The sequence below is a fragment of the Clarias gariepinus genome, chromosome 10, assembly GCF_024256425.1.
Source record: "Clarias gariepinus isolate MV-2021 ecotype Netherlands chromosome 10, CGAR_prim_01v2, whole genome shotgun sequence".
In the NCBI taxonomy this organism is placed as follows: Eukaryota; Metazoa; Chordata; class Actinopteri; order Siluriformes; family Clariidae; genus Clarias; species Clarias gariepinus.
This window is the reverse complement of record NC_071109.1, coordinates 10,065,103-10,092,243: the sequence shown is the minus strand read 5'-3', so window position 1 is coordinate 10,092,243 and position 27,141 is coordinate 10,065,103. Positions and strand designations below refer to the sequence as shown.

General features: G+C 37.4%; 1 protein-coding gene across 4 annotated transcripts in view; it reads left to right on the top strand.

The window, feature by feature from the left end:
• The window catches only part of limch1b (LIM and calponin homology domains 1b), a 114,018-nt gene that overhangs the window by 76,347 nt on the left and 10,530 nt on the right, over nt 1-27,141 (top strand). For 2 of the 4 annotated variants that reach the window (XM_053505463.1, XM_053505459.1), the window contains exons 7-16: nt 3,252-3,450; nt 8,083-8,338; nt 18,035-18,070; nt 19,483-19,609; nt 20,252-20,406; nt 21,162-21,582; nt 22,380-22,748; nt 23,313-23,394; nt 23,489-23,601; nt 25,355-25,460. In XM_053505463.1, coding sequence (XP_053361438.1) covers nt 3,252-3,450; nt 8,083-8,338; nt 18,035-18,070; nt 19,483-19,609; nt 20,252-20,406; nt 21,162-21,582; nt 22,380-22,748; nt 23,313-23,394; nt 23,489-23,601; nt 25,355-25,460 — 1,864 coding nt within the window. The remainder of the gene's footprint in view (nt 1-3,251; nt 3,451-8,082; nt 8,339-18,034; nt 18,071-19,482; nt 19,610-20,251; nt 20,407-21,161; nt 21,583-22,379; nt 22,749-23,312; nt 23,395-23,488; nt 23,602-25,354; nt 25,461-27,141) is intronic. The other 2 variants (XM_053505460.1, XM_053505461.1) reach the window with 2 other exon arrangements.

Sequence of the window (27,141 nt, the reverse complement as noted above, 5' to 3'; positions counted from 1 at the left end):
AAAAATACCATACACTTTCTTATAACTAACTACTCCATATTGTATGTTGTAGATCAGCTCATTATCTTTTACTGACATTCATTTATATCGCACAGAATTTAGGCAAATAACTTGGTGAGGGACAATAGCTCTTAACTTGTCTGGAAAATTTTTTAAATATAAAGTTTTTTAAATATAGTTTTATCATCACTTGGCATTATGACAGATATTTTATGACTTCTTAGGATCGATGTTTATAGGACCTTGAGTTACTTTTCCGTGAGTCTGGGCTTATGAGGGAATGTGATTTTATAGAGATGGGTCAAAGAGCTCTATAAGGTTGGTGCTCTCCAGAGATGAGCTCATACCGCTGGCCTCAGCAGCCAGGCCTGAGGACTCTGTTAAACACTCATGACAGCATTGATGAAATGCACTTAAAGAGACGCGGTCATATACAGGTGTGGTTGTTGTTGCTGCCATTCTGATCACATATTGCATCAAAATTTTCAGTTATGTAAGGGACAGATGCTCGAACAACGCTTTTTAGTCTAGATCCAGATGTTATTTTAGTCAGTGCTCTTATAGAATCTTCCCAAGATGTATAATGCTTGTGATCGAAGCATTTACTGTATGTAAATGGTTTGGCTTCTGATAGCTCATAGGACCAGTGACTAGCTGCAGGGCTAAAGGCATTCTCTCAATGATGGGGACAGTTTTTTTCTGAATTTTTAATATATCTTTATATTTCTTCTATTTACAGATAGCATAACTGGTCAAAAAAAAATTAACAATAAAAAAATGTTGTTGTCAGATTTAGAGGTATAACCAATATTACATAGGTAATTGTTCAGTCACGTTACTTGCTTATCCGGACCTTTGTAATCAATAAATTCTGTTATGCTGAATCTTTATAAATTTAGTTCTAATGATTAAGCTGAATATTGTAAAAAGTGACAGAAATATAGTTGCAAATCAGCTCAAATTCTGTCACTTTCTTTCCAGCCTTGCACACATACATTGTGCCTTTTAGCTGTATTGCGGCATGAAAAAATGCTGGCTAGTACACATAGACATCATAATAGTGCTGAGATCTGCTCAGTTACCAGGGGAACTGAGATCGAGACAATATTGATGCAGTCGTGCACACACATACGCATAGGAAACTTGCAGCCGTAAGAAGGTGGACGATGTCAGTGAGGAATGGTTTATTTCTCTGCCATGTCACGTGTGTGTTTAGTAGAACTCTGAGAGCCTTTGTCTGTTTCTATGACTCTGATGCAGTTCTCTCTCTGTGCAGAAGAAATAAACAGTGCCTTTATTCACAGGTTGTGCCAAATGGACATACAGCTTAAATGAGAAAGCCAGCTTCCTTTTTGGTGACATGGCAGTTAAAAAAAAAAAAAATGCTGACATCATCAAGCTTCAGCTCTGTGATTAGTTTAAGATAGCGTGTCTGGTTTGTTGGGGTAAACTGTAAGCGAACTGGTTTGCTTTCTTCTTGACTAAGCAAATACAGTATGTATATATATATATATATATACATATATATATATATATATATATATATATATATATATATATATATATACATATATATATAAAATCTCTTTGTGTGTGTTGCTGGAGAGCAGATTTGGTCTCAGCCAGGAATGTTTCTTGGTCTGAGGGCAGTCAAAGTGAGCCATTGTGCCCAGAGACCTACAGGATAAGGGTCAGCCAAATCCATCCTTCACATCCTCTTATCCATGGTCTTCTAGAACAGTGTCCCTGATAATGAAAGGCCTCTGTCCTTTGCAAAGCTCTCCAACTCAACACAGGCACATTTGAGCTACCGTTTTATACTGTAATATGCAGTTATCACTGGAAATAACTGGGTGCATGTTGTAATTTTCATTAGTCGTTACAAGCAGAGAAATTCAGAAAGGAATGCAGATTCAGTATATGGTTTAGTAGATGCTACAGTGGGAATGGGAAAATGAGAACAAGGGAAAGGAATGTGAGGAAATATCCATTCTTATATAACCTAGTTCATTCTCAGTAATCCAAGAATTACAGTACCAGTCAAAAGTTTGGACACGCCTTCTAATTCAATGTTCTTTGTTTAGTGATTTATTTTCTACCTTCTACAACAATACTGGAGATTTCAAAACAATGAAATAACACATATGGCATTAGGTAATTAAGTAACAACAACAACAATGGTCAGTTGGTATTTTAGGATATGAAGGTCAGTTGTACTGGAGTAGTTCTTTTAAGAAGAGTATTGTGAAGTGCATTTGCAAAACCCATCAAGCACCATGATGAAACTGGCTCGCATGAAGAGCTTCCCAGGAAGGCAACACCAAACCTTACCTCTGTGGCATAGGAGAAGGTCATTTAGAGTTACCAGCCCCCAAAAACACAGATTATCAGCAGAACGGCTTAGAGCTGTTACGAAGGCTTTACAGAGCATACTGCAAGTAGCAGACACAATTCAATATCAACTGTTCAAACGAGACTATTGCATATTTTGGATGCCCTCAGCATTGTTTTACAATGTAGAAAAACAATATATCATTCAGAAAAGCCCATGAAATTAGGGTTAGAAAGAATAAAACTTTTGACTGGTACGGTACAAAAATTCAACATATTTTTATGTTCAATTGTTCAATAATTATTTAGTCTCTTTGTGTTGGAACGATCTGGATAAGAGGGTGTATTACACTTACTATATTTGCAATGCTTCCATTATTGTCTTCCCGCCCTGGTCACCTAACAATTAACACCCACCAGCACATTTTCCCCCTATGATCATATTGTATAATAGAGAAAAACTAGGTGACAGGTAGGACAGCTACCAAGTGGGGAGAGGGAAGGCTAACACACTCTTCCTCCAAGACACATTAAGCCAGCCAGACACATTTTTTAATTGTAAGACACCCAGAGGAAATCACATCTTAATTCTTATTAAGCTTATTAAAGTACCTGGGGTTGAAGTATGGGGAGACGAAGGTTGTATAACGAGATGAAAAGGAACAGGAAGCCACAAGAACTAAACTGGAAAGACTGGGTGATAGAAGGAGAGGGAAACTTGGAAAGAGTGAAAGTGAAGAGGAAACAGCTAGCTAGTCGTTCAGGAATGGTCAAAGCAAGGTTCACTTCTTCCCAGATATGAGGCTCATTAGATCCGTTTACAAAAGGAAACTTCATGAAATATATAACCTGTGTATGTGTGTGTGTGTGTGTGTGTGTGTGTGTGTGTGTGTGTGTGTGTGTGTGTGTGTGTCTTTTAGGAGGTAGAGGTTTGGGACAGCCCAAAGCGCAGCATTAGGGACAGCGGTTATATCGATTGCTGGGAGTCGGAGAGAAGTGACTCTCTGTCGCCGCCAAGGCACGCGCGAGACGACTCCTTCGACAGTCTGGACTCCATCGGATCCCGCTCGCGCCACACGCCCTCTCCGGATGGCCTTTTTGCCCGCGGCTCCAGCGATGGTGAGCCAGACACATGTACACATATACTTAGTGTGTTTCTGACACAAACACAGCTTTGTGTTGGTTTTTTGCCACATGCTTCAAGTATTGAAGAAGGAAGCAAAATAATAAATAAATCTGCTCTATGGTAATTTAGCTGCAGAATTGCCTACAGTTTATTGTAAGTGTATTTCCACCTAATGCCCAGTGTTCCCAGAGAATTCTCTTGAATCACCATAACCAAGGTAAATCAGGGTCAGTTAAGGATACTATTGATATGGTTTTCTGTGTGAGTTTTCTCATGGTTCTGCAGTTTCCTTTTAAAAACATGGCAATAGTTGTATTAACTACTCTAAAGTGCTTCTAGGTGTGCAAGCATGTGCATAGGTGTGTAATGCATTATAATAGACTAGCATCCCATCCAAGGTGTATCTCGGATTTTGCAGCCAGTTAGGCTCCGGAAACATAGCAACGACATTGCAAGCATTGATGCCTAAAAGTGGTACAGTATGTTATTAAAGGTTGAACACTACAACTATATTATAAAGGTATAAAACTGACTATATTTAATATGTGCAGTAGAAACATGTTTACTATCTTTACCCTCATGTTATGTAAAAATGCTTAGTGGACAAGTGGACATACAATGTATTAAAATTATATTTTTGGAAATGGGGCAAAATATCATTATGTTAAGTTACATATTTTGATGATCTATGAAATAACACATTAAATGTATACTGTATTAGTATAGTAAATATTTGCGATATAACATTATTAATAATAACATTATAAATTAATAGTGCAGTGGTGTTTTGTATATGTGACAACTATTTACAGTGTTCTGTGTGTTCATTTTAGCTGTGTGTGTGTGTGTGTGTGTGTGTTGCCATAGTAATGATTGATTTCTGAATATGGAAGGACGAACAGCTTCGGGGAGGGTATTTGAGAAGATGGTATAAATAACATGCCTAAATGCACTAATATTACAATTTAAACATGTACACCACAGACATTTTTGTGTCGCTTGCCTGAGGAGCACGTGTCATATTGTCCATTGTCTCATGTAACTGAACCTTTATTAGGGAGCATAGATATACAGTAGCTATTTCAGTTTCTATTTTTTATTTATTAAGGGGGGGGGGGGGGGGCAGAGATGTGTAGTAGTTGTTTACCTTTCATATAAATTTAATTTTCCTGTAATCTGCTACCCACAGAAATTCTATACCTTTATTTGCACACAAGTAGTTTTATAGTAGTTCTGTTTTTTATCTGATGTCTTGTACCAGCAAACTTCTCTAAAGTATCATTATTTAACAGCTTTTACATTTGTCATGAAATCTTGTCTGTTTAGGAGGTCAAAATGCAGGCTGGGCTTAGATATTAAAATTTTTGAGCCAGAGAGAGCATTTTGTTTAAAATAAACATTTTGAAAGATTTGCAAAATTTCAATACCAGACTCACCAATTCAAATATAAAATAATGTCATGAATGACATCATCAAATGAAATAACTATTGTGACTATACCTGTGACTTAGGTAAGTATTTTTAACATCACTTTTGAACCAGCAGTTAAAAATGCAGCATGTTCAGTATTCTGACAATATTCACCTCTTTATTAGAAGACTTATTAGATTTAAAGAAAAAATTAACACAGGATCAATTATACAGCCTTCGTAATCAACATAATAATAATGCTACTGTAAGACCAAATGAATGTGTGAAAACTAAATTATTATATAAAGAGTTAGTATAGGAGTTATAAAATGTCCTGCCTATAAGATGGTTTATGTCTCTCTGTCCTTTTTGTTTTAATTCTTTAAGGGCTTTGATGTTACACATGTTTATGACATGGATTGTAACTGGTGTCTGTTATTGATATCATTGCTGTTATGGTTGATAGCTCTGAGTTTGATCTTAATACCAAATGTTTTCTTTGATCTAAGACTGGTTACTAAATATTCCATTTATTTTATTCCTGAAGGATATAAATCAGAGAGGGAGTAAGGGTTGAAAGAGAAAGAGGGGAAAATACTTGTGCAGGAATCTGTAGTAATAAATTTTTATGAGGTAGTGTCACTTGTACTCTTCCTTTTAGTCTCACAAAAACACATTTGTCTTACTATTCTTGTGAGGACATTATAGTGACAAAATGTTTGATGTAGCTAATTAGTGCTGGATTTTTTTTATTAGTTAAAAAGTAAAAATAATTAAATAAATTAATGACCAAATAAATGTTTCTAATGGAGTCATAGCTGACAGATATTTCTATTTTTGTTGAGAAACTTAGTCCCCATAAAGGTATAAAAACATGACCCACACACAAACCCTATTACTCTCTTTCCCTTAATGGTTTTAAAGACTGTGTGTAGTGCAGATCTGTGAGGCCCAAGGGTTAAGTGAAACTGGAAATTTAATTGCTTACTCAGATCTGTTAAAGCCAACGAGGCTTGGCTCCTAAGTGTTTTACACACACACACACACACACGCGCGCACACACACACACGCACACACACACACGCTCACACACACACACACACACACACACATGCGCACACACACACCACACACACTCCTGCAATGAGACTCCACCTTCTATCCACTAATGGACTACAAGCTCTTTGTGTTTTCTGAGGATGAAGCTCAGTGCCCTGATTTCAGAAACACACTCATGTGCCAACTTTCCCTCGAACAACAGGCTATTCAGTGTCACTTTGAATCAGCTGTTCACCACCAGAGAAGCCAGACAGAAGCTTACCACAAATTTCCCGAATCTCTTCACTTGTACTTGGTTAACGCAAGAATCCGAAGCGCTTCAAAGAGACCGTCCACTGTGACCCCGAACTTAGTTTGAATGCTGATGCTTTAACCATCACAGGGCTTCAAAGAACTTAACTTATTTCAGTGCTGTTATGTATGCTGACGTACAGTGACATCTAAGTATTTGATACTAACATATTCTCAGGATATGTTTATGTGGGAATGAAACATTGGATGCCCTTTGCGCTGTAATTTCAGCGCTTTTGAAGCAGTCCCAGTTGGGAGTGTCAGTAATTCCGGTTCGAGTAAACATTGCCTCAGTCCCTGCACAAAGCCCAAGCACAGAGGAGAGCCGTTTTACATGTGTTGGCTTTGTAAATATTTAATGGAAGTGACACGGGATCATAAACAGCTACTAGATTTTTTTATACGCAGTTTTAAAAGGAAAAAAGAAAAAATAATAGGCTGAAATTTTAGTATTTTATAAGATCAAGCCGTACATTATTGAACTCAGGAAGCTGTGGATTGCACCACAGTGAGTAGTAGAGGTTTTACATAAGGAGCCTGAGAAATGTTAAAGTGGCAAATGACTGAATGAACATCTACTCAAAAAATGTTGACTCACTAACCCTTAACCTCAACTTGTGTGTTTCTGTGTAGTCTGTTTTTATTCAAACAACGTACGTGATCGAATCCATTAAGAAAAAAATTTACTAAAAGGCTGTCATCCTTTCCATGTAGAACTCCTTTAAAGAGCAAAGAGGTCTTAACTTTCCTGGGAACTCTTGATGAACCATTTTTTTGTAGTGTATACTTAGATAAATAGCATTCATTACTGGGAACAGAAATATAATCCTGTTAGATGTTTAAATATAGTATTCTGTTTAACTTAATGTAAGGATGCAGTTGTTCAGAACATCCCTGTCCATACTGTTGGTGTTTTAATGTCAACTGTTAATACCATCTGAAGAATCTTTGAAGTACATTTAAGAGTGTATATAAAAGTCAAACCCACAGACCTCTTCTTGACCCCTGATTTCAGATCAGTTTATCTTTATTCTTTACTCTTTTAAATTTATCTTTATATCTTTTAGGCAATGTTTAGTTTGGTTGCTTGCTTCTACAGGTATGTTTTCCTGTTGAAGTACCCGTCAATCAGACTGGTTAAAAGGTAAAGTTTGAGTCATGAGGAGTGTAGCAGAACTACAGAGTGTGTTTCTTCATAGAAATGGAAACACTTAAAAGGCATAGGTTGTACTAAAGCCACATGTGGGGAGCATCTTGATAAAAAATGCAACATGAATAAGGGAGACAAACCTGAGTTAGAAAGGTTGGAGATGGAAATCTATGGCTTAGATATAGTTGGCCTTACATATACTGTACATGATAAGGTTAGATTCAGCACTCACTGGAAAGATTATGTCTCAAAGATGGCTTGGGAACTCCTACAGAAGGATCTGATAGGAGCTTAAGGAGCTTTGAATAGGAGTGGTGATGAACCTTTGAGCCTTTTTGACTGATTTAGAAAGAAGAATGATACTTTGCTCCTAGGGAAAGAGTCAGAGTATTTAAGATGAAAAAGTTTGAAGTAGAGATATATGACTTTACATCCTGACACTAAGCATACTAGTAAAAGCCTCTGAATTGCAAGGAGCTAGTTAAGCGGGTTTCGGCTCCTCAGAAGGATGCTCTTTGGTCAACTCTTTGGAGAGCTGTATCATTCACATCCCATTGAACAGAGACCCTGATATAAGCATGGGAAGCTCTGGCAAGATTATATCCTTCAGTTGGCTTGGCCCTAATTGAACTCTTATAACTTCGAATGTATATGCGAATTTGCATATTTTTTGTGGTTCATTGTAGTTTTTTAAATGTGTGTTGCCTTTCTGCAGGCCGTGGCAGCGACTCGGAGTGCGACATCCCTTACAGGAAGTTACCGGATATGCGGCGGGACGACATGCTGGCACGGCGAACATCATGCAGTGAGCCACGTACTGCAGTGCCCTTTAATCAGTACCTCCCTAACAAGAGCAACCAGACAAATTATGTGCCCATCCCTTTACGTAGACAGCGCACAGAGCGTTCCGAGGACAGCTGCAAGAGCTGGAGCAGTACCACCTCACCCGTAGGAGGAGAGAGACCTTTCAGGTACAGTATGGCTAATATGATGCTGATTGTTTAAAGCCACTTGCATTAACTTTAAAGGATCTTTTGTTTTGGTGACATATGATTACAAAACAGATTTTGTTTTTTTTTGTAACAACTACTTCAATAAAAAAAATCAGACAGGGCATCATATACTACAACTAAGTTTAATTTCTATACTTAGGTGAAGATTAGGTATGGTTTTTCTTTTTCAGAACAATAGCAACAGTATCAATAGCAATCATTTCTTAAGGCCAAGCACTCCAGTTTAGAGTGCTTCATGTAGGATTTCTGGCTCCGTTGCTCCTGCATTGAGCATTCTCATTAAGAACAAGGCTCATCAGTACCCTTTTTTAGGAATGTACCCCACATTTTGCCCTTCTGTTATAAATCATGTAAACCATTATGTCAGTTTTAGTGGCTACAGGCTTAGTGGATTTATTCACAAAGCCTCATCAGCCTTGAAGCTTAGATCTCAGTTTTGGACTGGTTAAAGATGTTCTGGTTTTAAGCAATTTGGGCACTGATCACTGTCTGTCATACAACTTAATCACCATACCTTTAGTTGGACTTCTTTCACAGTATAAATTTTACAATAACAAAATTAGCAAGTGACCATTTATTTATTCCGGACTTTCTTGCACTTCTTAATTCTTTGGCAACATAAGAATAAGAAGGAGGCTGAATGTAATATAGAGGGGACCATTATTATTTAACAAAAGTGGTGTTGCAGTCAGGGCTAACACTCCTAAGACCTCTTGTTTTTCCTGGAGTGATATTTGTAATACATTTATTTCAAAGGCAGCGAGAGTGGGTGCTCTCCATGTGGCTTTACTCTTAAGTAAAGCTGATTGAAGTCAAGAGTTATTTGTGACTTGAGGATAATTGTTAGTTCAGAGGCCTCGGAGACCCTAAAAATGACTTTGGTTTCTTAATTTGTTTGTAGGGGGAAAATAAGCCACCATTAGTTCTTAATGTTTATTAGTTCAGGAATAAGAGTCCGTCTTGTTGATTTCATGATCCTGTGTCTCATGTTTCCCAGCAATAGCAGCACAGTACTGCCAATGCTTCGTCTTCTGCCAAAAACACTCAGACAAAATATTGACTAAGCAGGCGTATCAGCTGCCAGTGCATTTAGAGAAAATGTTCTGGAATGCTCTGGCTATTCTCCTGAAAAGAAACACACTCTTTTGACACCCTTTACATTGCCAGGTTCAACATAGCACTCCTAAACCAGTCAACTTGCATTGTGTTCTGATGATGGGGAAAATATTTTAAGGATGTACTTGGCGTCACCGATGAAGGCCTGTCATTGATATTTTGGCACTATGGTGAAAAACTGAGAAAGAAAAACTGGGAAAGGTTTTGTTGTTTATTTGCTCAGTGATGGACTTTAATACAGTAGTGGTATTGGGGGGGCAGTTGATGGAGAACAGATGTGGGCGTTAATTGACCAAATGCTTGGAAGCCGGAAGATTCCAATTCCTCCCTAACTGATCATGAAATTTTGTATGAGAACATAGATAAGGGTAAGCAATATAATTTGGAACAACACATGGGTTTGCTTTTATTTATAAAGTTGCACAAGTCTCCTTGTTCTGAAATGTCCTATATAAGTTTATATCTACAAGTTAAAAAACTGTTTATTTTGCTTGTGTATAATGTGTGTAAGATCATTCTGTCTTGTCTTTGCTTGTATTATTGTATTGAAAATGAAGGTTCACTTGGTTCTCCTTTGTTAACTGTCCAGTTTGTGTAAGCCTGTGCCCACTGTAGATGGGAATAGAACCTGATGTGGTGTTCTCATATTGTAGTTCATCAACCTCATGGTTGGTGCCATATGTTGTACTGTACATTCTGATATTTTTTACTTCTCACCACAGGATGAGTGTTAATTTGGGCTTCTTTAGACTCCTGCTGGATGTTTTTGTGTGTGTGTGTTTATGTTGTCTACCTGCAAAGCATAAGTAACACATATGGATCACTGTCCATCATTTTGCATCGGCATAGTTGACTTGGTCATCATTCGTCACCATCACACTTCCTCCTAAACCATTAATGGGTTTTTGACTAAACGGTACATGGTAACTACATAAATAACTCAACGAGGTGGCACATAATTGAGGTAGACTACAGCTGAATGTGTGCACAGGAGTTTTTCTATAATACTGCTCTAATAGCTTACCTTGCAGAATTTATTCTCCTTAGTATTAAGCAGTGCAGGGTATGATAGCCATATTCTACAGTTCCTTAATAATGGACAATTGGCATGTATAGTAATATTGTAGCTGCTAGTCTCCTGCTTGCTGAGCATATGCAACACAAATAGTGATCCCCACTGTATATCATCTCACATTTTGTCAATGTTATCAGGCTCCCATTGTCATCAAACTTACATACCTTGCATAGATTATGCAAAGATCGAGCAGAACATATTCTCATTTGAGGTTGACCATTTCCAATGAATACCTGATAATGAATAAAGCGCACTTAAGGGCTGTATAGCCCCAAAGTACATTCTATTTCTAGCATAAAATTCAAAGAGTCCCCATGATGAAAGTCTTGTTGGTGATGTGAGAGTATCCACCTTTTTTTTTTTTTTTCCAAGAAATGTCAGCCTAAGTTAAAAAGAACTGGACAGGGATTTAAAATGTGCTTTATAACTAGCTGATCTAGTAGCAGTCGGGGTGGTGCTCTGGTATTTGAATAAAGGTCTGCAAAACTTGAGTGGACTTGGAACATAGGTAGGCATAGTAGTTCTGTTGGATCTTGGTCCAATGTGTCAGCAAAAATGACATGTATTTATTGATCACAAAGTTCATTTTACCTTAAAGCCCCATTGAAAGTATTTTTGGTTCTTCATCCTTGGACCTGTTTGTTGCTTGTACCTCCTGCTGAGATCTGAACTGTTTCTCACCTGCTGGATGTTTTACGATTGGATCTTCTAAACTGGAGAAAACATACTTGATTCAAATTCCAGGAAAAAAGCTTCGTTCTGAGACCTTAAGCTGAGGTACTGAGAAACAGGGGCATTCATGGCCAGATGTTTGTAGTTTGAGATATTGGCCAAATGGTTAAGGACTTTTAACTTTTTGATTTAAAGTGGTGTGGAAGAACTGGTCTGCTTCTGTAGAAAGTCATATTGGATTCAACAATGGTCAGACATTTGATCTTAGACAAAGCTATGCTGAGAAGTTTAAATTGTTCACAAAAAAGGTTGGCGTAATGAACACCACGCAGGACAAAGAAAATAGCAGCTTTGTTTTTCTAGGGACAGATTCAATTATGTGATTTGCACTCGTGGGAACATAGGGTCAGCCATAATTTCATGGTGAGATAATGAGAGGAGATCAACAGCATGTTTTTCATTAACACCCAGTCAAAAATAGCTTTAAGTCCTGTCTAGGTCAGAAATTTATTTGTTTCACCTTGTAAACAATGACAGATGCTAGAAACTGCCATAGAAGTGTATTTATTTGAAGGAGTGCATTTCCTTTTACTTAAATACATGTTGCATGTATCCATTGTAATATGAGGTTTTTTCCCCCTACATTGTAATGTCAGGCTTTTTTTTTCTTTTTGATACAGGGTGGCGTGTAATTGTGTATGTTTTATTACACACCTACACATTATATTTTTGTGCATGGAGTATTACAAAATAAATAGTTCTTTCTGTGTGCCTTTATAAAATCAGGCTCACTCTCACCCAAACACAAATACATACACACTCCACCCAGAGGAAAAGGGGAAATGAGCGGGCTTCCTGCGTTTCACCCTCAGCATAGCAGTGCTGGGTCGAGTTGGACTTGCCCATGCATGGACAATGTTAGAATGTTCCAACATGACCCTGTGCTCTGTACACAACACAGTAATAATAATTTTAAAAAATGATAATAATGCAAAGGCAAAAAACACAGGCATATAATGTTTATAAGTAAAATGTTTTACATAATGAAATGACTTTATTTTTGTTCTTTTGTTTGTTTGTTTTTTATTCCATTTGTACAGTTTGTCCCATTTGTACATAATTAGTGTTGATGCTGATGTACAGCTTGCAATTTCTATGCTATTATCTTATTTCACCATGATGACACGTCAACTGAACCACGTGTGTGTGTTAGGGGTGTGTATGCATTCACGCCAGCATGGGGCTGTTAATGTTGCTCTGTCTCACATGGTAGGCATATGTAATCAGGGTTTTGGGGTGGGTTTATGGAGCTGCGTTCCAGCTGACAGCTACAGAGGATCGTTTGTTTGCTGGGGCCAGAAAAGAGACAGCTCCTTTAAGGGAGACATGAAAGCTTTCATTCTCTCTAAGGCATCCATAACCCTGTTATCACTCAGATGCAGCTTTATTATTAAGCTTTCCTTTGCTTATGTTTCTCTCTTGAAATGATGAAGGGGCCTAAAGGAGTCCATTGTGTTTTTGTGCACTTTTCATGGATTTATAAATCAAAGGCCAAAAGTGTGTGTAGCAGTAACAGCTGTGATGAAAAGAGGTTTTGATAAATGTTGCAAAAACATGCATGCAAGTAGACTGACTATGCTAAATGTGAATGAGTGTGTAAATACACGGATCAGCCATAACATTACAATGCAACAATTATTCACAGTATTATGCATGCCTCCTGGGTGGCTCTGAGGGTCTCTGGGAGTGTGCCGTGGTGTCTGGCACAAGGACCTGTGGTAGGGCTTGGAGGCTGGTGGTCTTGGGCTCTTGGTCTCGGGCTGGTGTCCGTTGGCCCCTGTGCATGGGGTATGGTGCACTGGGTGTTCTGTCATAGCCTACATTTACTTTTTTAGGCGAGTTGAGCTTCATTGGTTTCTGTGGAATTCTTCCCACCGGCGTGAATGAGTATTGGGTGTCCATAATCCTGCAGTGATAATCAGGGTTAATGTGTTAATGTTATGGCAGATTGGCGAATGTGTATGATTTCCCCTGTGATAATCCAGGGTTGAATCCATCAACCCCTTTGAATCATCCGGGTTGCCTTGTGCCTCCTGTTTCCAGGATCAAATACAGATCCACTATGGATTACTGGGTGATGTGGTTACTGTGGTGATCATGTTAAGGATTCACTGAAAGTTATGGGTTGGACAAATCACACATTTAAGCTCTAATGTCTCAGCCAACTCTGTGTCTAATTAAAAAGGCTAATGTAATGTAATGTGACTAATGTACTTTAACTCAATAGTATGACAACTGAATTATGTGCATTAATATAGGCTTTGGCAAATAATTGAGTATTCGAGTCCCTCAGAGGAAGTCACTTCATGCTGTCTTTATGTCCTGTTAATAATGAAATGATGGACTATATCATGCCAAAATAAAAGGCAAAATGTCTTCAGTTAACATTTTACCTAAGAGTTGTGTTTTTGTCTCATCACACATAAATATATAACTGGAGCTTCTCTTGTGTCTTTGTTTCCACTTGAAGTGTAATGTGAGTGCTAGCATTGCAGGTTTACAACTTGATTTGTGCTGCACAGCACTATATTTTGCTCAATTATTATCACATCCTGATTCTGAACGATTTGTCTAGCATGAACATGCAAAAATTGGCACTTTTATTTCATTCTTTTTTTTGTATACAGTGTGAACGAATGCTTATGTAACATGTAACACCCTAAAAATAAATGGAAAAGGTTTCATGTGAGCATTTAGTATAAGTGTGTACTTTAAAGGTACTTGGTTTCTTGCAGTGCTTCAGCATTGTTACTTCAGATATTCTGCTTTAAACACTAGTTTGGACTAGGTATCAATTCACATAAGAGAGATTAATGAGCGTTAACCAGTGAACATTTTATGCTAACACCATAATGTGCACAACCAGTTTCGTTCTTTCTGCCTTGATGAGTTCCAATTGGCTTGCAGACTCATCATGCTCACTGTTGTCCTTGGTGATAATCCCGTCATTTTCTTGGCAGTAGTCGGCCTGCTCTTTCTCTGAGGTACTCATCAGACTACCAGCTCTATGACAACGAGCATCATAGTGACAGGTTCTTTTAGTTCTCTTCTGCAAGCTGGACCAGCTCTGCTTTTCCTACCACATACAGACAAAGACTGCGATAAAATGTTAGATACGAGTATAGTACAACCAAACTTCAGTGAAACATAGCGGAACAAGACCTACTCACTTTCTCTAATTGCTTACATCCTCCAGTCAGATCGTTTATGCAGGGAAGATGGAGATCAGCTGCTCAGTGGTGTCTCACCTCCTCGCCTTACTATTATTTAAAAGGCATTTATTTTTTTTATTTGTTTGCTTTATCTATTTAACTCTGTTTTTGATAAATTAATTTGTTTGTTAATTATCAAGCTAGCTAGTTAGTTACTTATTCTGTTTTTTTTTATTAGATTTATTGCTAACTCCTACTTAATGTATTTAAAGAAGAAAGGCTTTATCCTCTGCCTACAGTTTTCAAGGCTAAAGTATGTTTGTTATTGAATGTATTGTTAAAAAAAAAATCCACAGAATTTCCGAGGCATTGTCACATTAATATTTATTTATTTATTTATTTATTTATGGCTTGTTTAATATATGTTGGATTAGCTGAATTTTGTCCAATTTGTACATCCATCTTATCTGTACCTGTCTAAATATAATTTTAGTTTAGTTCACAATTATTTCAGCATTCTCCCTGCTGTCTGATCATCATATTGTTGACATGAGCTCAGGAGTTAACACGTTCGGTAACACATATGTGCTCTATGTTTGTTGGAGACAAGTGTCATGTTCAATATAAAAGTGATTATTTCTTATTTAAATTTTTTTGTCAGTAATTGTTTTACACATCTAACATTTCATGAATGTATTCAGTATTGTCTAGAGAATACCTTTTCATTAATGTTGTGCTGACATAGTTCACAGTTTAGTTTAGTTTTTTTAATCTTAATTTTGAATTGATGTCCATTTTATGTGGTAGTGGTAGCGGTAGCTCAACAGTTAAGTCCCAACACTTTATCTCACACAGCTGCATCTGCTGGTCCTTAAAGCAAAGCCCGTAACTCTAACCCTCTCTCCTCCGGGGCTGCTGTATCATGGCTGACCCTGTGCTCTGAAACCAACTTTATAACAAGTTGGAATATGCTCGGGAAAAAAATATTTTGCTGTAATATATGAGGGGCATTCAAGTAAAACCTGGACTTGTGATGAGATGTCTAGTGAAAGGCGTAAAAACTCAATTGATGTTTACAGAAGACTTCATGCACAGTATGGCGATAAGACTCTTAGCGCAGTAAAATACAAACCTGATTTCAAAAAAGTTGGGACAAATTTTGAATAAAAAACAGAATGCAATGATGTGGAAGTTTCAAATTTTAATATTTTGTTTAGAATACAACATAGATGACATATCAAATGTTTAAACTGAGAAAATTCATCATTTTAAGGGGGAAATAAGTTGATTTTAAATTTCATGGCATCAACACATCTCAAAAAATTTGGGACAAGGCCATGTTTACCACTGTGTGGAATCCCCTCTTCTTTTTATAACAGTCTGCAAACGTCTGGGGATTAGGAGACAAGTTGCTTGAGTTTAGGAATAGGAATGTTGTCCCATTCTTGTCTAATACAGGCTTCTAGTTGTTCAACTGACTTAGGTCTTCATTGTCGCATCGTCCTCTTTATGATGTGCCAAATGTTCTCTATAGGTAAGAGATCTGGACTGCTGCCTGGCCATTTCAGTACCCGGATCCTTCTCCTACGCAGCCATGATGTTGTTATTGATGCAATATGTGATCTGGCATTGTCATGTTGGAAAATGCAAGGTTTTCCCTGAAAGAGACGACGTCTGAATGAGAACATATGTTGTTCTAGAACTTGGATATACCTTTCACTATTGATGGTGCCTTTCCAGATGTGTGAGCTGCCCATGACACATGCACTCATGCAACTCCATACCACCAGAGATGCAGGCTTTTGAATTGAGCGCTGATAACAACTTGGGTTGTCCTTGTCCTCTTCAGTCCGGATGACATGTCGTCCCAGTTTCCCAAAAATAACTTAAAATTTTGATTTGTCTGACCAAAGAACAGTTTTCCACTTTGCCACAGTCCATTTTAAATGAGCCATGGCCCAGAAAAAATGTGTGCGCTTCTGGATAATAATAATAAGTTGCAAATTGCTCCTTCAGCTGATTCTTATGTGTACGTTTAACTTTTACGGCCTCTTATTGCTACCTGTCCCAACTTTTTTGGAATGTGTAGCTCTCATGAAATCCAAAATGAGCCAGTTTTTCAAAATTTCTCACCTTCAACATTTGATATGTTATCTATATTCTATTAATATAAAATATTGAAATTTGAAACTTCCACTTCATTGCATTCTGTTTTTATTCACAATTTGTACAGTGTCCCAACTTTTTTAGAATCGAGTTTGTATTTGAATGGTGCAAATATTTCAAATAAGGCCGTACAACCGTGAATGACGATCCCATGAACATTTAGCGAGTTTTAGATATAAAGCAGGCAGTCCGATTTTGGCTCCGGTGTACTGAGAAAGCTTTCTACCTTGATGGTATCCAAGCACTAGTGTATAAATAATAAATAAATAAACATTTAGTGTATCAGGAGTATTATATAGATAAATAAAGGCAGTTTTTTTCTCCCATATGTGTGTTCTGTTATTATGCACAATGGAAAGTACCGGTTTGACTTAAACACCCCTCTGATATCTGGCAAGTGAAGTCTTTATAAAATACAGATAAATGTGAACATTCTTGTTCACACATATAATGAAATATTCCTGTAATGGTTTTAAACAGCTCATTAGCGATTTGAGACTCTGTTTAGTCTCGTACTGATTTTGTCCATAATCATTTGAACAGTTGTAGTAGATTCAATTTTTCATTTGGTAGTTAATTTATTTTTTATTCAGTTGATGATTTTACTTTGTTTGCACTATGAAAATGATTTAATGATTCAGTAATTTTAATAATAATCTTAAACACCTTTAATGAGTAGGAATTGACGTGAGTAGGCATTAACTTCCAATTATGCTTCACTTTTTCCAAAAAATACGACAGAATTGACCTTTTGCACAAAGATGGAAAATTTTGTATATACCAGAACATTCTCTTATTCATCATCTTAAGCAGATTTACTGTTTAGCTACAATAGCTGATGTACCCCAATATCTCAGTCTTTGTCAGATTTATTTTCTTTGGCCAAACCTTGCAGCTATATATTTATACTGTATTTATTACATGTATGCTACATCTGGTTTGACTTTTTGGAAGACGTGTTGGTGTTTCATGTGGTAATTTTAGGATTGAGACTACATCACATGGTGTAAATTTTAAGGCCTGTAATTTGGCAAAGCAGGGCACAATGTTCTGTGTATTAAATGTCCTGTCTTATAAGATATGAAGAATATACTGTAGTTTAGTGCCATTTTGTTGCAAGGATGCATAAGTGTTATTTTTTTTTTTTTTTAGCTTGGCAATAGGGTTTGCTTACATTGCCCTCTTGTGTCTATAACTGAATATTACAATGCTGAAATACCCAGGATACACTAATAAACACACTATATGCACATGTTGTTAATATTTTTTAACAAATCAATAAGTACATGATATGGATACGAATTATTTCAAGTTTAACTCTCTAGTGTCCTTATTTGAACTGGTCTAGTTAAACTTATGATGAAATGTTTTGTTTTGTTTTGTTTTTTTCTCCTCATGTCTTAACTGTTATAGATTTGGCCGCAGCGATAGTGTATTTGATGACCCCGAGTAAGTCATTCTAATACCAAGTCATTTATCATGCACTTGTAAGTCATATATCTGTGTATTCACTCATATGAAGCCTTGTGCTTGCATGCGCTTGGGTCAGCTCACAATGCAGCTAACAATGCAGGTGTTGTAAACACACTAGGCTCTGGATGCTTACAGAGGCTATCAGAAATGTAGGTTTCTGAGTTTTGCACAAAATAGAAAGGAGCAAGTGTGACAAAGTTACCAGATGAACTCAAGTTTTAGAATACTCGGTAAAACCTAATAGCTGTTTTATTTATAGTATTGTGCAAACATCTTGAGCCTTTAAAGATCCTTTAAAAATCTTTACATAAAATACAGTTCTATAAAAAGCGCTAAAGGCTAAAAAATAAACGGTCTTGAGCAGTGTTAGGTATAGATTTGTGCAGGTTTATTAGCTAGTTCTTCTGCTTACTTTGTCGTACTTGCTTCTTTCTATTTTAATGCAAAAACCAGGAGCCAACATTAGGGTTTTTATTTCCATCTGAAAACTGGTCTGTCATATAATGTCACTTTCTTTACAGGAATGCAAACATTCTTCCATATGGTATTTATTTATAAATTTTTAAATGCAGACATGATAAAGGTTTATAACAACCTTTTTACTTATTAGATGTCTATAAAAATGTATTTAATCAAAAATAAACTTAAAGGTGTGGTTAGTATTTCTGTTTAAGAATCAAAGCCTTTCTAAAGTATCTTTGAGATGATGATGGTGGTGGTGATCATCATTATTATCATACAATCATAAATACTCAACTGTATTGAACTGTACCTTAAGGTAATTAAAACAACTTAAAGGATTTATTAATACTATTTAATCCTGTTTTATATGAAAAACATATCTTGTGCATAGCTTTCGACCATGCAGTTCTTGGGTTAGAGCATATGAGATTTTACTATTTGAGTTCTCCTGCAAAATAAGGTTAGAGTATTCGACTTAATTCTCAGCAGCAAAAACAGGCATTATACCACACTGTTGTCATGGTTTCATAGAATAAGATTAAAAAAATTCTTTCTTTTAAGGTCAGTAAAGGCAAAGTTTGTAAACTTAAAAGTCTTCACTTTTTCTCTTTATACTTACTGTGGTTGAAAAAGCCTTGCTCTTTTTCATACTAATGTTCTCCCTGAGTCCAGCTTCAATGACTTAAAAATAATTTACATTGCTTTAATTCTACACAGTTTATTGGCACCTCATTTGAATATATCTTTGTGGCATTTGCATTCATTTGGGTTGTTTCCCTGAATTATTTACAAGATTGCATGACCTAAATGGGAGGCACAGTGGAGCACATGCTTATCTACAAACTAATTGCTAAAAATGAAATGCATCTTTATAAGCACACTCTTTAAAAAGAGTCTTGTTCTAACTTCTTCTCTATTTATTATAGGAGTATGAGTATGATTGATGTGAGGACTGAGGAAGATGGCCTGCTGTCACCTCACAGTCAGGTCCGACATGGGCTAATGCACAGCCAGTATAACAGGATGAGGGAGGAGGACGGCCAGTGGCAAGACGTAAGTCTTTGAGAGTTAAACTAAGAGTGACCATGGCTTTACAGTATGTGATCATCTAAAAGAAAACCGACAGACCTATTAAATTTGAAATGTAGAATAATCATGAGACCCCTATCCTATCCTGTAAGGGCTTATGCAAAGAAAAATAATTACTTATAGTACTAGTCAGGAATTTGACACAAGTTTGGATTTATTTTCTGTGTTTTAGAACAATAGTGGATCATTTTTGAGACAAGATTATCAGCTGTTTTGGAATAGTTCTTGCAAGAACAGTATTGTCAAGTGCATTTGCAAATTCTATCAAGCACAGTGATGAAACTGGCTCTCATGGAGACCATCCCAAGAAAACACGACCAAAACTTGCCTTTGCTGCAGAGAAAAAGTTCATTTAGAGTTACCAGCCTTAAAAATCCCCAATTAATAAACAGCACCTCAGATTAGAGTCGTTATGATGGCTTTACAGATCATAAGTAGCAAGTACAGGGAGAAAGTAGGAAAGCCCATGGAAATTGAAAGTGCGTACAAACTTTTGACTGGGAATATAAATTCACAAATCCCCTTCTAGAAGTAATAAATTATATATACATTATAAGTAAAACTGGGCATGTTTCATTTTAGTGATCCATGTCTGCGTGTATTTAGGACCTGGCACGGTGGAAGAGTCGCAGGAGAAGTGTGTCTCAAGACCTGATAAAGAAAGAGGAAGAGAGGAAGATGATGGAAAGACTCTTAAGTCGAGATGAAGGCTCACCGAGGCAGAAAAATTTCAAGACTTACAGGGAAATAGTGGAAAACAAGTACGTCCTTTTTGTTGGTTATTTGTTACCTTTCAGTTCTTATACTGTAGCTGTGATGTTGTACATGTTCATACATAAATACCTTAAAAATGTACACTTCCCAAAAACAGTCTTTTTTTTTTTTGCTGAATCTTGGTTGTAACAAATCAGAGTTGATCTGCAATCTGTACCAAACCATCAACGCAGTTTGGCACACATGTGGACCTCGGTTTAATTGCAAAGTTTAATTATCAGTGAGCGAAATAACATTGTACTGCCACTGTATGGCGTTTTATTTGGACCCATTCCTGAGTGAAAAATTGTTTGTTTCACATAAACAAATTGGATTTTTACTCACTCAAACTCTCTGTCTCTAACATCCACAAATTGTATTTTCATTTTTTTCCCAATTCTTTCTCCTTCTTCAAGGCCTTCTTGCTTTGTGTTAGATCACACTGACAAAATCTCCCTATGCAATGCTGAAATCCCACGCAAGAATTTCAAAACTCCCTGTGGTGATAAAGAAATGAACAATAAAGGAAGAAAAATAATGGAAGTCCAAGAATAGTGTCAGCTTTTCAAATATCAGATTATATAAACAAATTCCAAACCACAAAAGTGTTAGGATGAGCCATATACAGTATATGTTTTTTTTTTAAGTATTTCATAACCTTTTAACACTAGAGCAATATGGTGCTTTTTTGGTTTTATATGATCCTTATTCTGGTCCTCTGTTTGTCTATATCTCTCTCTCTCTCTTCTTCTTCTTCTAAAAGGGAGCGGCGTGAGAGAGAACTCCATGAGGCTTACCTAAAAGCTAAAACCCCAGAAGAAGCAGCTGCTGTAATTCAGCGCTATGCCCAACGCTTCACTATCAGCGATGCTGTCCTGGAGCGCCTCAAACTACCCCGAGTTCTTGAGCGCAGTATCTCTGCTGACCCCGGGCGCTCCTTATCTTTCCTAAAAGACCCTGAATTTACTTCTTCTTTCTCTGCATCATCCAGTCCAATGCAGTACCTACGTCAACAATCCCTGCCCGCACAAAAGTTTACCACCACTGTGGAGGCTTTGGTGACGGGATATGGAGCAGAGCATGTGGCTGTGGGGAAGGAAAAAGAAGATTCGGGGAAAGCTTGTTCAAGCAGGAGCATCCCATTACTCAAAGCCAAACCACACAGACATGACAGGGGAGCCAAGGTATAAGCCATAAAGTTAGAAATGTTTAAAAACAATTTTAGTGGAGAAGTCTAGTTAGATAAGGCAGTGGTGGCAAAAGCAGTTAAGGCTGTGGGTTACTGATCTGAAGGTTGGGTGTTCAAACCCCAGCAATGGCAAGCTGTATCCTTGCTGGCCCTGTGCTCTGACCCCAGCTTCCTAACTGGGATATGCAAAAAATAATAATTTGACTATGCTGTAAGATACATGTGACAAATAATTGAATAATAATAATTATTATTATTAGATAGATAGATAGATAGATAGATACTTGATATCTGAAACAAAAGAACCATTCATGCATGTTATGCTTATTGTCATCATCATTATTATTGTTGTTTGCATCAGAAAATTTAAACAGGAAGCGGATAACACTGCTGACAGTTAACAAGTTAGCGTCACTCTGGTGGATGGCATGTGTAGTGTATAGCGTGGGAGCTGGTTGAATGCCTGGCAGTGTTTAGAGCTGTGTGCATGTCTGTGTGCAAGTGTGTGGGCTCTCACTGTGTGAATTGAGACAAAACGGCTTGCATAGATCAGCCCTAGTGAAATCCTCCATTCAACACTGATGGTGTCTGCAGTTACAACATACGCACAGGACAATAATTCATTCAGACACATTCCTCTGTTTTAAGCACTTTGCTAATACATTCGACTTGAACTTGGTGAATGTTTTGCATGGCCATATTTCTCTCAGTGGAAGTACTTGGGTTTAAATGTTTCTTCTGCGAAGACAATTTCTCTCTCTGTCTCTCTCTCTCTCTCTCTCTCTTATTTAGTGTGATGAAATGGAGCGAGTTAATGGAGAAACGGACAACCACCACAATGCTGGAGACAAGCGAGAATGGGGCATTCAAGGAGAAAGAGAAGATGAAGGTGAAAAAGAGCACGCAGGAGATTCATCTCCTTTGCTGTTTTATCCGTTTACTTCACAGAACGTTGACTCAGACATTACAAAAATAGAGGCATCAGACTCTCCATCCTCTGACAAACAAGCAGCCTCGTGTTCCCCGACACACACTCTGGAGTTAGACGCAACAGACTTCGAGTCAGTAGAGAAGCATAGCATGATGCCAGGACCTGAGAGACTGGAGGAAGTTGACACACCGAAAGAAGAAACACGTAGCCAACTCACCTTGTTGCTTATGGTTTGTGGACACACTTTTTTTTTTTTTTGGGTATACAGTATTTACTGGTTTATTATTCCAAGCTTGGGTTTTCTACCATTCTGGGATCTAAAACAATTTGATACTGTGCTTTTACAGTAGATAAGTATTAGTCCCCTCGAACTTTTTTACGTTTTGTAATATTAAAGTCTGGAACTAAAATGGACTTAATTGGTTATCATGTATCATGAATCTACAAAAAATAGCTATAAAAACAAATTCAGCATCAACTTATTTACAGGTAAGACACATAAATGTTATAGCTAGTTTCAATCAGAAGCCACATATCTAGCGTGAGGTAACCTCAGTACAAATACTTAACTGTTTTGTTGGAGAACTGACAATTTTATGAATACCAAGGAGCATTTCCATTAGATTTAGCTAATTCAAACAAATTGGGGAAAGGATCTGTGTAAATCCATGACATAATCCACAAATTAAATCCATTTCATTTCCAGAGTATAAGACTTTAAAAAATATAGAACATTTCAGTGGCGGCTGAATACTTCTGTGCACTATATAGACTTGATACTATTTGGCTTTCAGCAGTCCCAGCCTAAAGAAGAGCCTGTTCCACAGGCTGGAAGCATATCTCCTACCCAAAAACAAAAGGAGTGCCAAGCAGAAGGTCGGTTACTTTTAACGTTATAGTCCAGGTTGCGTTAGTTATTTGTTAACTATTCTCTATGTTAACTATTTTTCAATTTGCTTTTCATGTATAGAGAATAAAAGGTGTCCAGAAGAGCATCCAGTGGAGCAAAGTGACTCTATAGCAGTCACTCAGACTGAACAAGACACACATCCCTTATCTCACATAAACCTTACTGATAACCAGGTTTGTGTATACGTAACAAAGATATTATTTATGATGATGTATAAAATGTACAGAATTTATGGAAGAATTGTAAAGGTTTTAGGTTAAGGGGTGAGATGGAAAGTCTTTATTCTGTGTTTGTGGGGCTTACATGACACACTGGTGCATTTTGTTTAAGAAAATGTTGGATGTTTGGAATTTACTAGAAATGTTTAGCTAAAAATGTGTGGTCAACAGTGGCAGTTTTTAACATTTTTCTTTTTTTTTTTACCAAATATGAGGGGATTTTTACCAGGTCTAACTAGGTCTTTTGACTCATAAGAGTTAAAAACTACCTTTACTTCTTTGTGTAATCGCTTGCTACTCTAATGCACTTATCCCAGGATACCATCAAGATAGAAGTTTTTTCATTGTGCCAGAGATGTAATTGGACTGCCTGCTTCATGTCTGAAATGCTGGCCTTCCAAGAATTTCTTTAATACCCCAAACATGTGGTAATTGTTTGGAGCGGGGTCAGGACTATACTGGAGATGTCGCAATAACTCCTGTAATGTGCAACTGGTGTTGGTAAATGATTGTGTGTCCAGTTACCACAGACAGATGTGTCTCTAACGCAAATTGGCAACAAGTTAGTTGTCGATTTTCAAGGATCAGGCATTCAACTAGCTGAATGTTCATGGAAACGACTGCATTAGGCTCTGAGCTACCATGGCCAGAATTATTATTTGGCCTTCTTTAAAATGTTTGCAGCATTCAAATGTTTTACTGCAGTCTCATCACTGTACTGTGCTTGTACAGTCTTCTGTTAATATTATGTCCCGGTTTGACTTGAATCCCCATTTAATATGGAAAAAGGCATACAACCAAATGTTAAATTTGTCACTTTGCACATATTGGGCAGTGATTAATGATGTGGTTTGTTTGCATTGCAAAACAACAAGGGGTGGATGTTCTTCAAGAACTGGCAAGTAGGCCCCAGGGGGAAAAGTTTGAATACATCTTGTCTAGTGCATAGTATTTCTTTATACCTTTTGAGCCCTGTTTTTTAAGATCCCGAATAACCAGTACAAATTTGTGCGTGCAAATGCGCAGCGAGTGGGTGTCTTGTGGGTGATTTACAAAGAAGACTTGGGTAAGTGACATGCAGAGTAGTGGGAGGAATAGAAGTGGGAAGAAACAATATAAAAATGAGGTTATTGTGTGTGCTAACTATTCTCAAGAGCTGTGGGAAATTTGCATTTAAAAAGATACTCCCAGAGGAGTGAAATTTATACTCAAGTATAACCCAGATTTAAGTCAGTGAGACATGTTGAAAATATCAGAATTTACACATATATTTTAAAACACCAATGCACCGTCTAATTAGGTTGAAATAGCTTGCAGTTATATTACTGTACCTCCTGTGTCTGTATTTAAGTTTCACTAGAGTGAAACTTTATTTGATGCTTCCTCAGTCACACAAGGCTGACAGTCAGTTCCATGTCTGAGCTTCAACAGGCTTCAAAACAATTCAGGTTCTTCATTGGTTTGCTTGTGATTATGGTTGCTCGGTGTGGTATTAACAGCATTACAGAATCATCACTATAGATGGCATGCAAGTTTGCAGTAAAAGCATCAAATAATCTTGTTATTTAATGTGTGTCGGTTTACAATGCATACCAAAAAGAACTGACTGAGAGTTTGTTACAGTAAAGTCTTCTAGTAAAGTTTAGTAGAAGTTATATAGTTATTTATATAGTTAATTATTCCTTATGTAATATGTTTTATGTTCTAGGTCAGTAAACCAGTCCAGGAACCCTCGGAGAAAACTGCCACCCCACCAGCCCCGTCCAGTCTAGATAATGATACACACAAATTAGTTCCTGGACTTCCTATAACAGGTAACCCAGTGCATTTGGTTACGCAGTCTATCCCCTGCTATTCTTTTAACCTAGCATGTGTTTTGAGGTTGAGCAGTGGTTCACGAATCCCCTTCTTTCTCCCTGACTCTGGCTCATTGTATAGAGCTGGCCAACAGTGCCCAGCTAGCAACGTTGTCCAGTAACCCTAAGTTACGCTGGGACTTCTTCACTTCACCAGGTAAAAACAATTGGCTAAGCTTTGTCCCAAACCATGATGTGGAGTTTTATCGCTAGGCTTTCCATCGGCTAAATAAAAAAACACTCTGCGTCCTGTTGCTCTAACTGCACTCCTACTGTTTGTCGGTTTTTATTACTGTTTTGTTCTGTCTGTGTGTTCAGTGAGACACAGTTCAGTGTTGCTGAAAAATGTCAACGACCCTTCCTGATTTTAATGTCTAATAGTGTTTCATCCTTACTGAACTAACAATTACGTATGCCTTAAAGTAGTCAGCCATAACATTACAACAAAAGACTCCGCAAGCTCTTTCGGTACTGTGGGTAGCGAGGTGTGGTGTGGTGTAGAGTCGCTGTCTGGTGGTCAGATTGTAAAGTAAAGAGTTCCACAAAGGCCCGGTTGACAGGCTGTGGTGCACGGGGAGTTCTGGCCAGCATCAACTTTTTTTTGACAATTTGTTTTACGTTGGCTTTTCTAAGCAATCGGACTAAACATGCTGCTCCCCACAGACATAAATGAGCCTTGAGTGTCTACGATCCTGTCACCAGTTTACTGATATACAGTGGAACCTCGGATTGCGAGTAACGTGGTTTGCAAGTGTTCCGCAAGACGAGCGAAGATTTAAATTTTGACTTGCAAAACAAGCAAGTCTTAGTTTATGAGTACCGAGTATCATGTATCACGCATGCGCTTTTTGTTTTTATGTCAAGCATCACATGATCACAACTGAGCCAATGTTTTTTCTCTCTCTTGCGCTGCGAAATTGTGGGTAATCGTCTCCCCTGCTCGGTCTTAGTGCGCGTCTCTCACTGGTATAATCAACATCCGTGCACGTGTGTACTGTTTACTATAAATATATATTGTAAAACATTTTTTATTTTGTTTTTGTAAGCGTGTGTGTACAGCGCGCATGTACTGTTTCTTATAACACACGTGTGCACGCGTGTGTAAAGCAAAAGAAAGTCTCATTAGAGAGTTTAAAGATCCGCGTAATTTGACACCATGCCCCTTTACACTCATACTCTCGCGTTTACACCCCCGCACACGTGTGTTTGTGTGAAAATTCAAATAAGAGAGGGAAAGGGTTTACTGTGTAAGATGAGAAGGGGGAGACGGGTGGGGCTGATTCTTCCTCTCACTTCATGGAATGGAAACGCGTATCTGTCGGGATTTATTTTTACTTTTTAAGGTCAAGTGCAGGTTAATTTGTTTTATTTTTACTTAATATTTTGTATTAATTATTTTATGTATTTATTTTTTGAGGCTGTGGAACGAATAATTTGAGTTTCCCTTATTTCTTATGAGAAAATTTGATTTACGAGTGTTTTGGAATATGAATTATGCTCATAATCCAAGGTTCCACTGTATTTGATAATCATTGTTAATTAGTTAGGTAGTGTTAATGTTATGGCTGATTTTTGTATATGTAACAATTAGAAAATGACATGGCTATTGTAATTAAAAACAATTGTTTCCTGTTAAAAT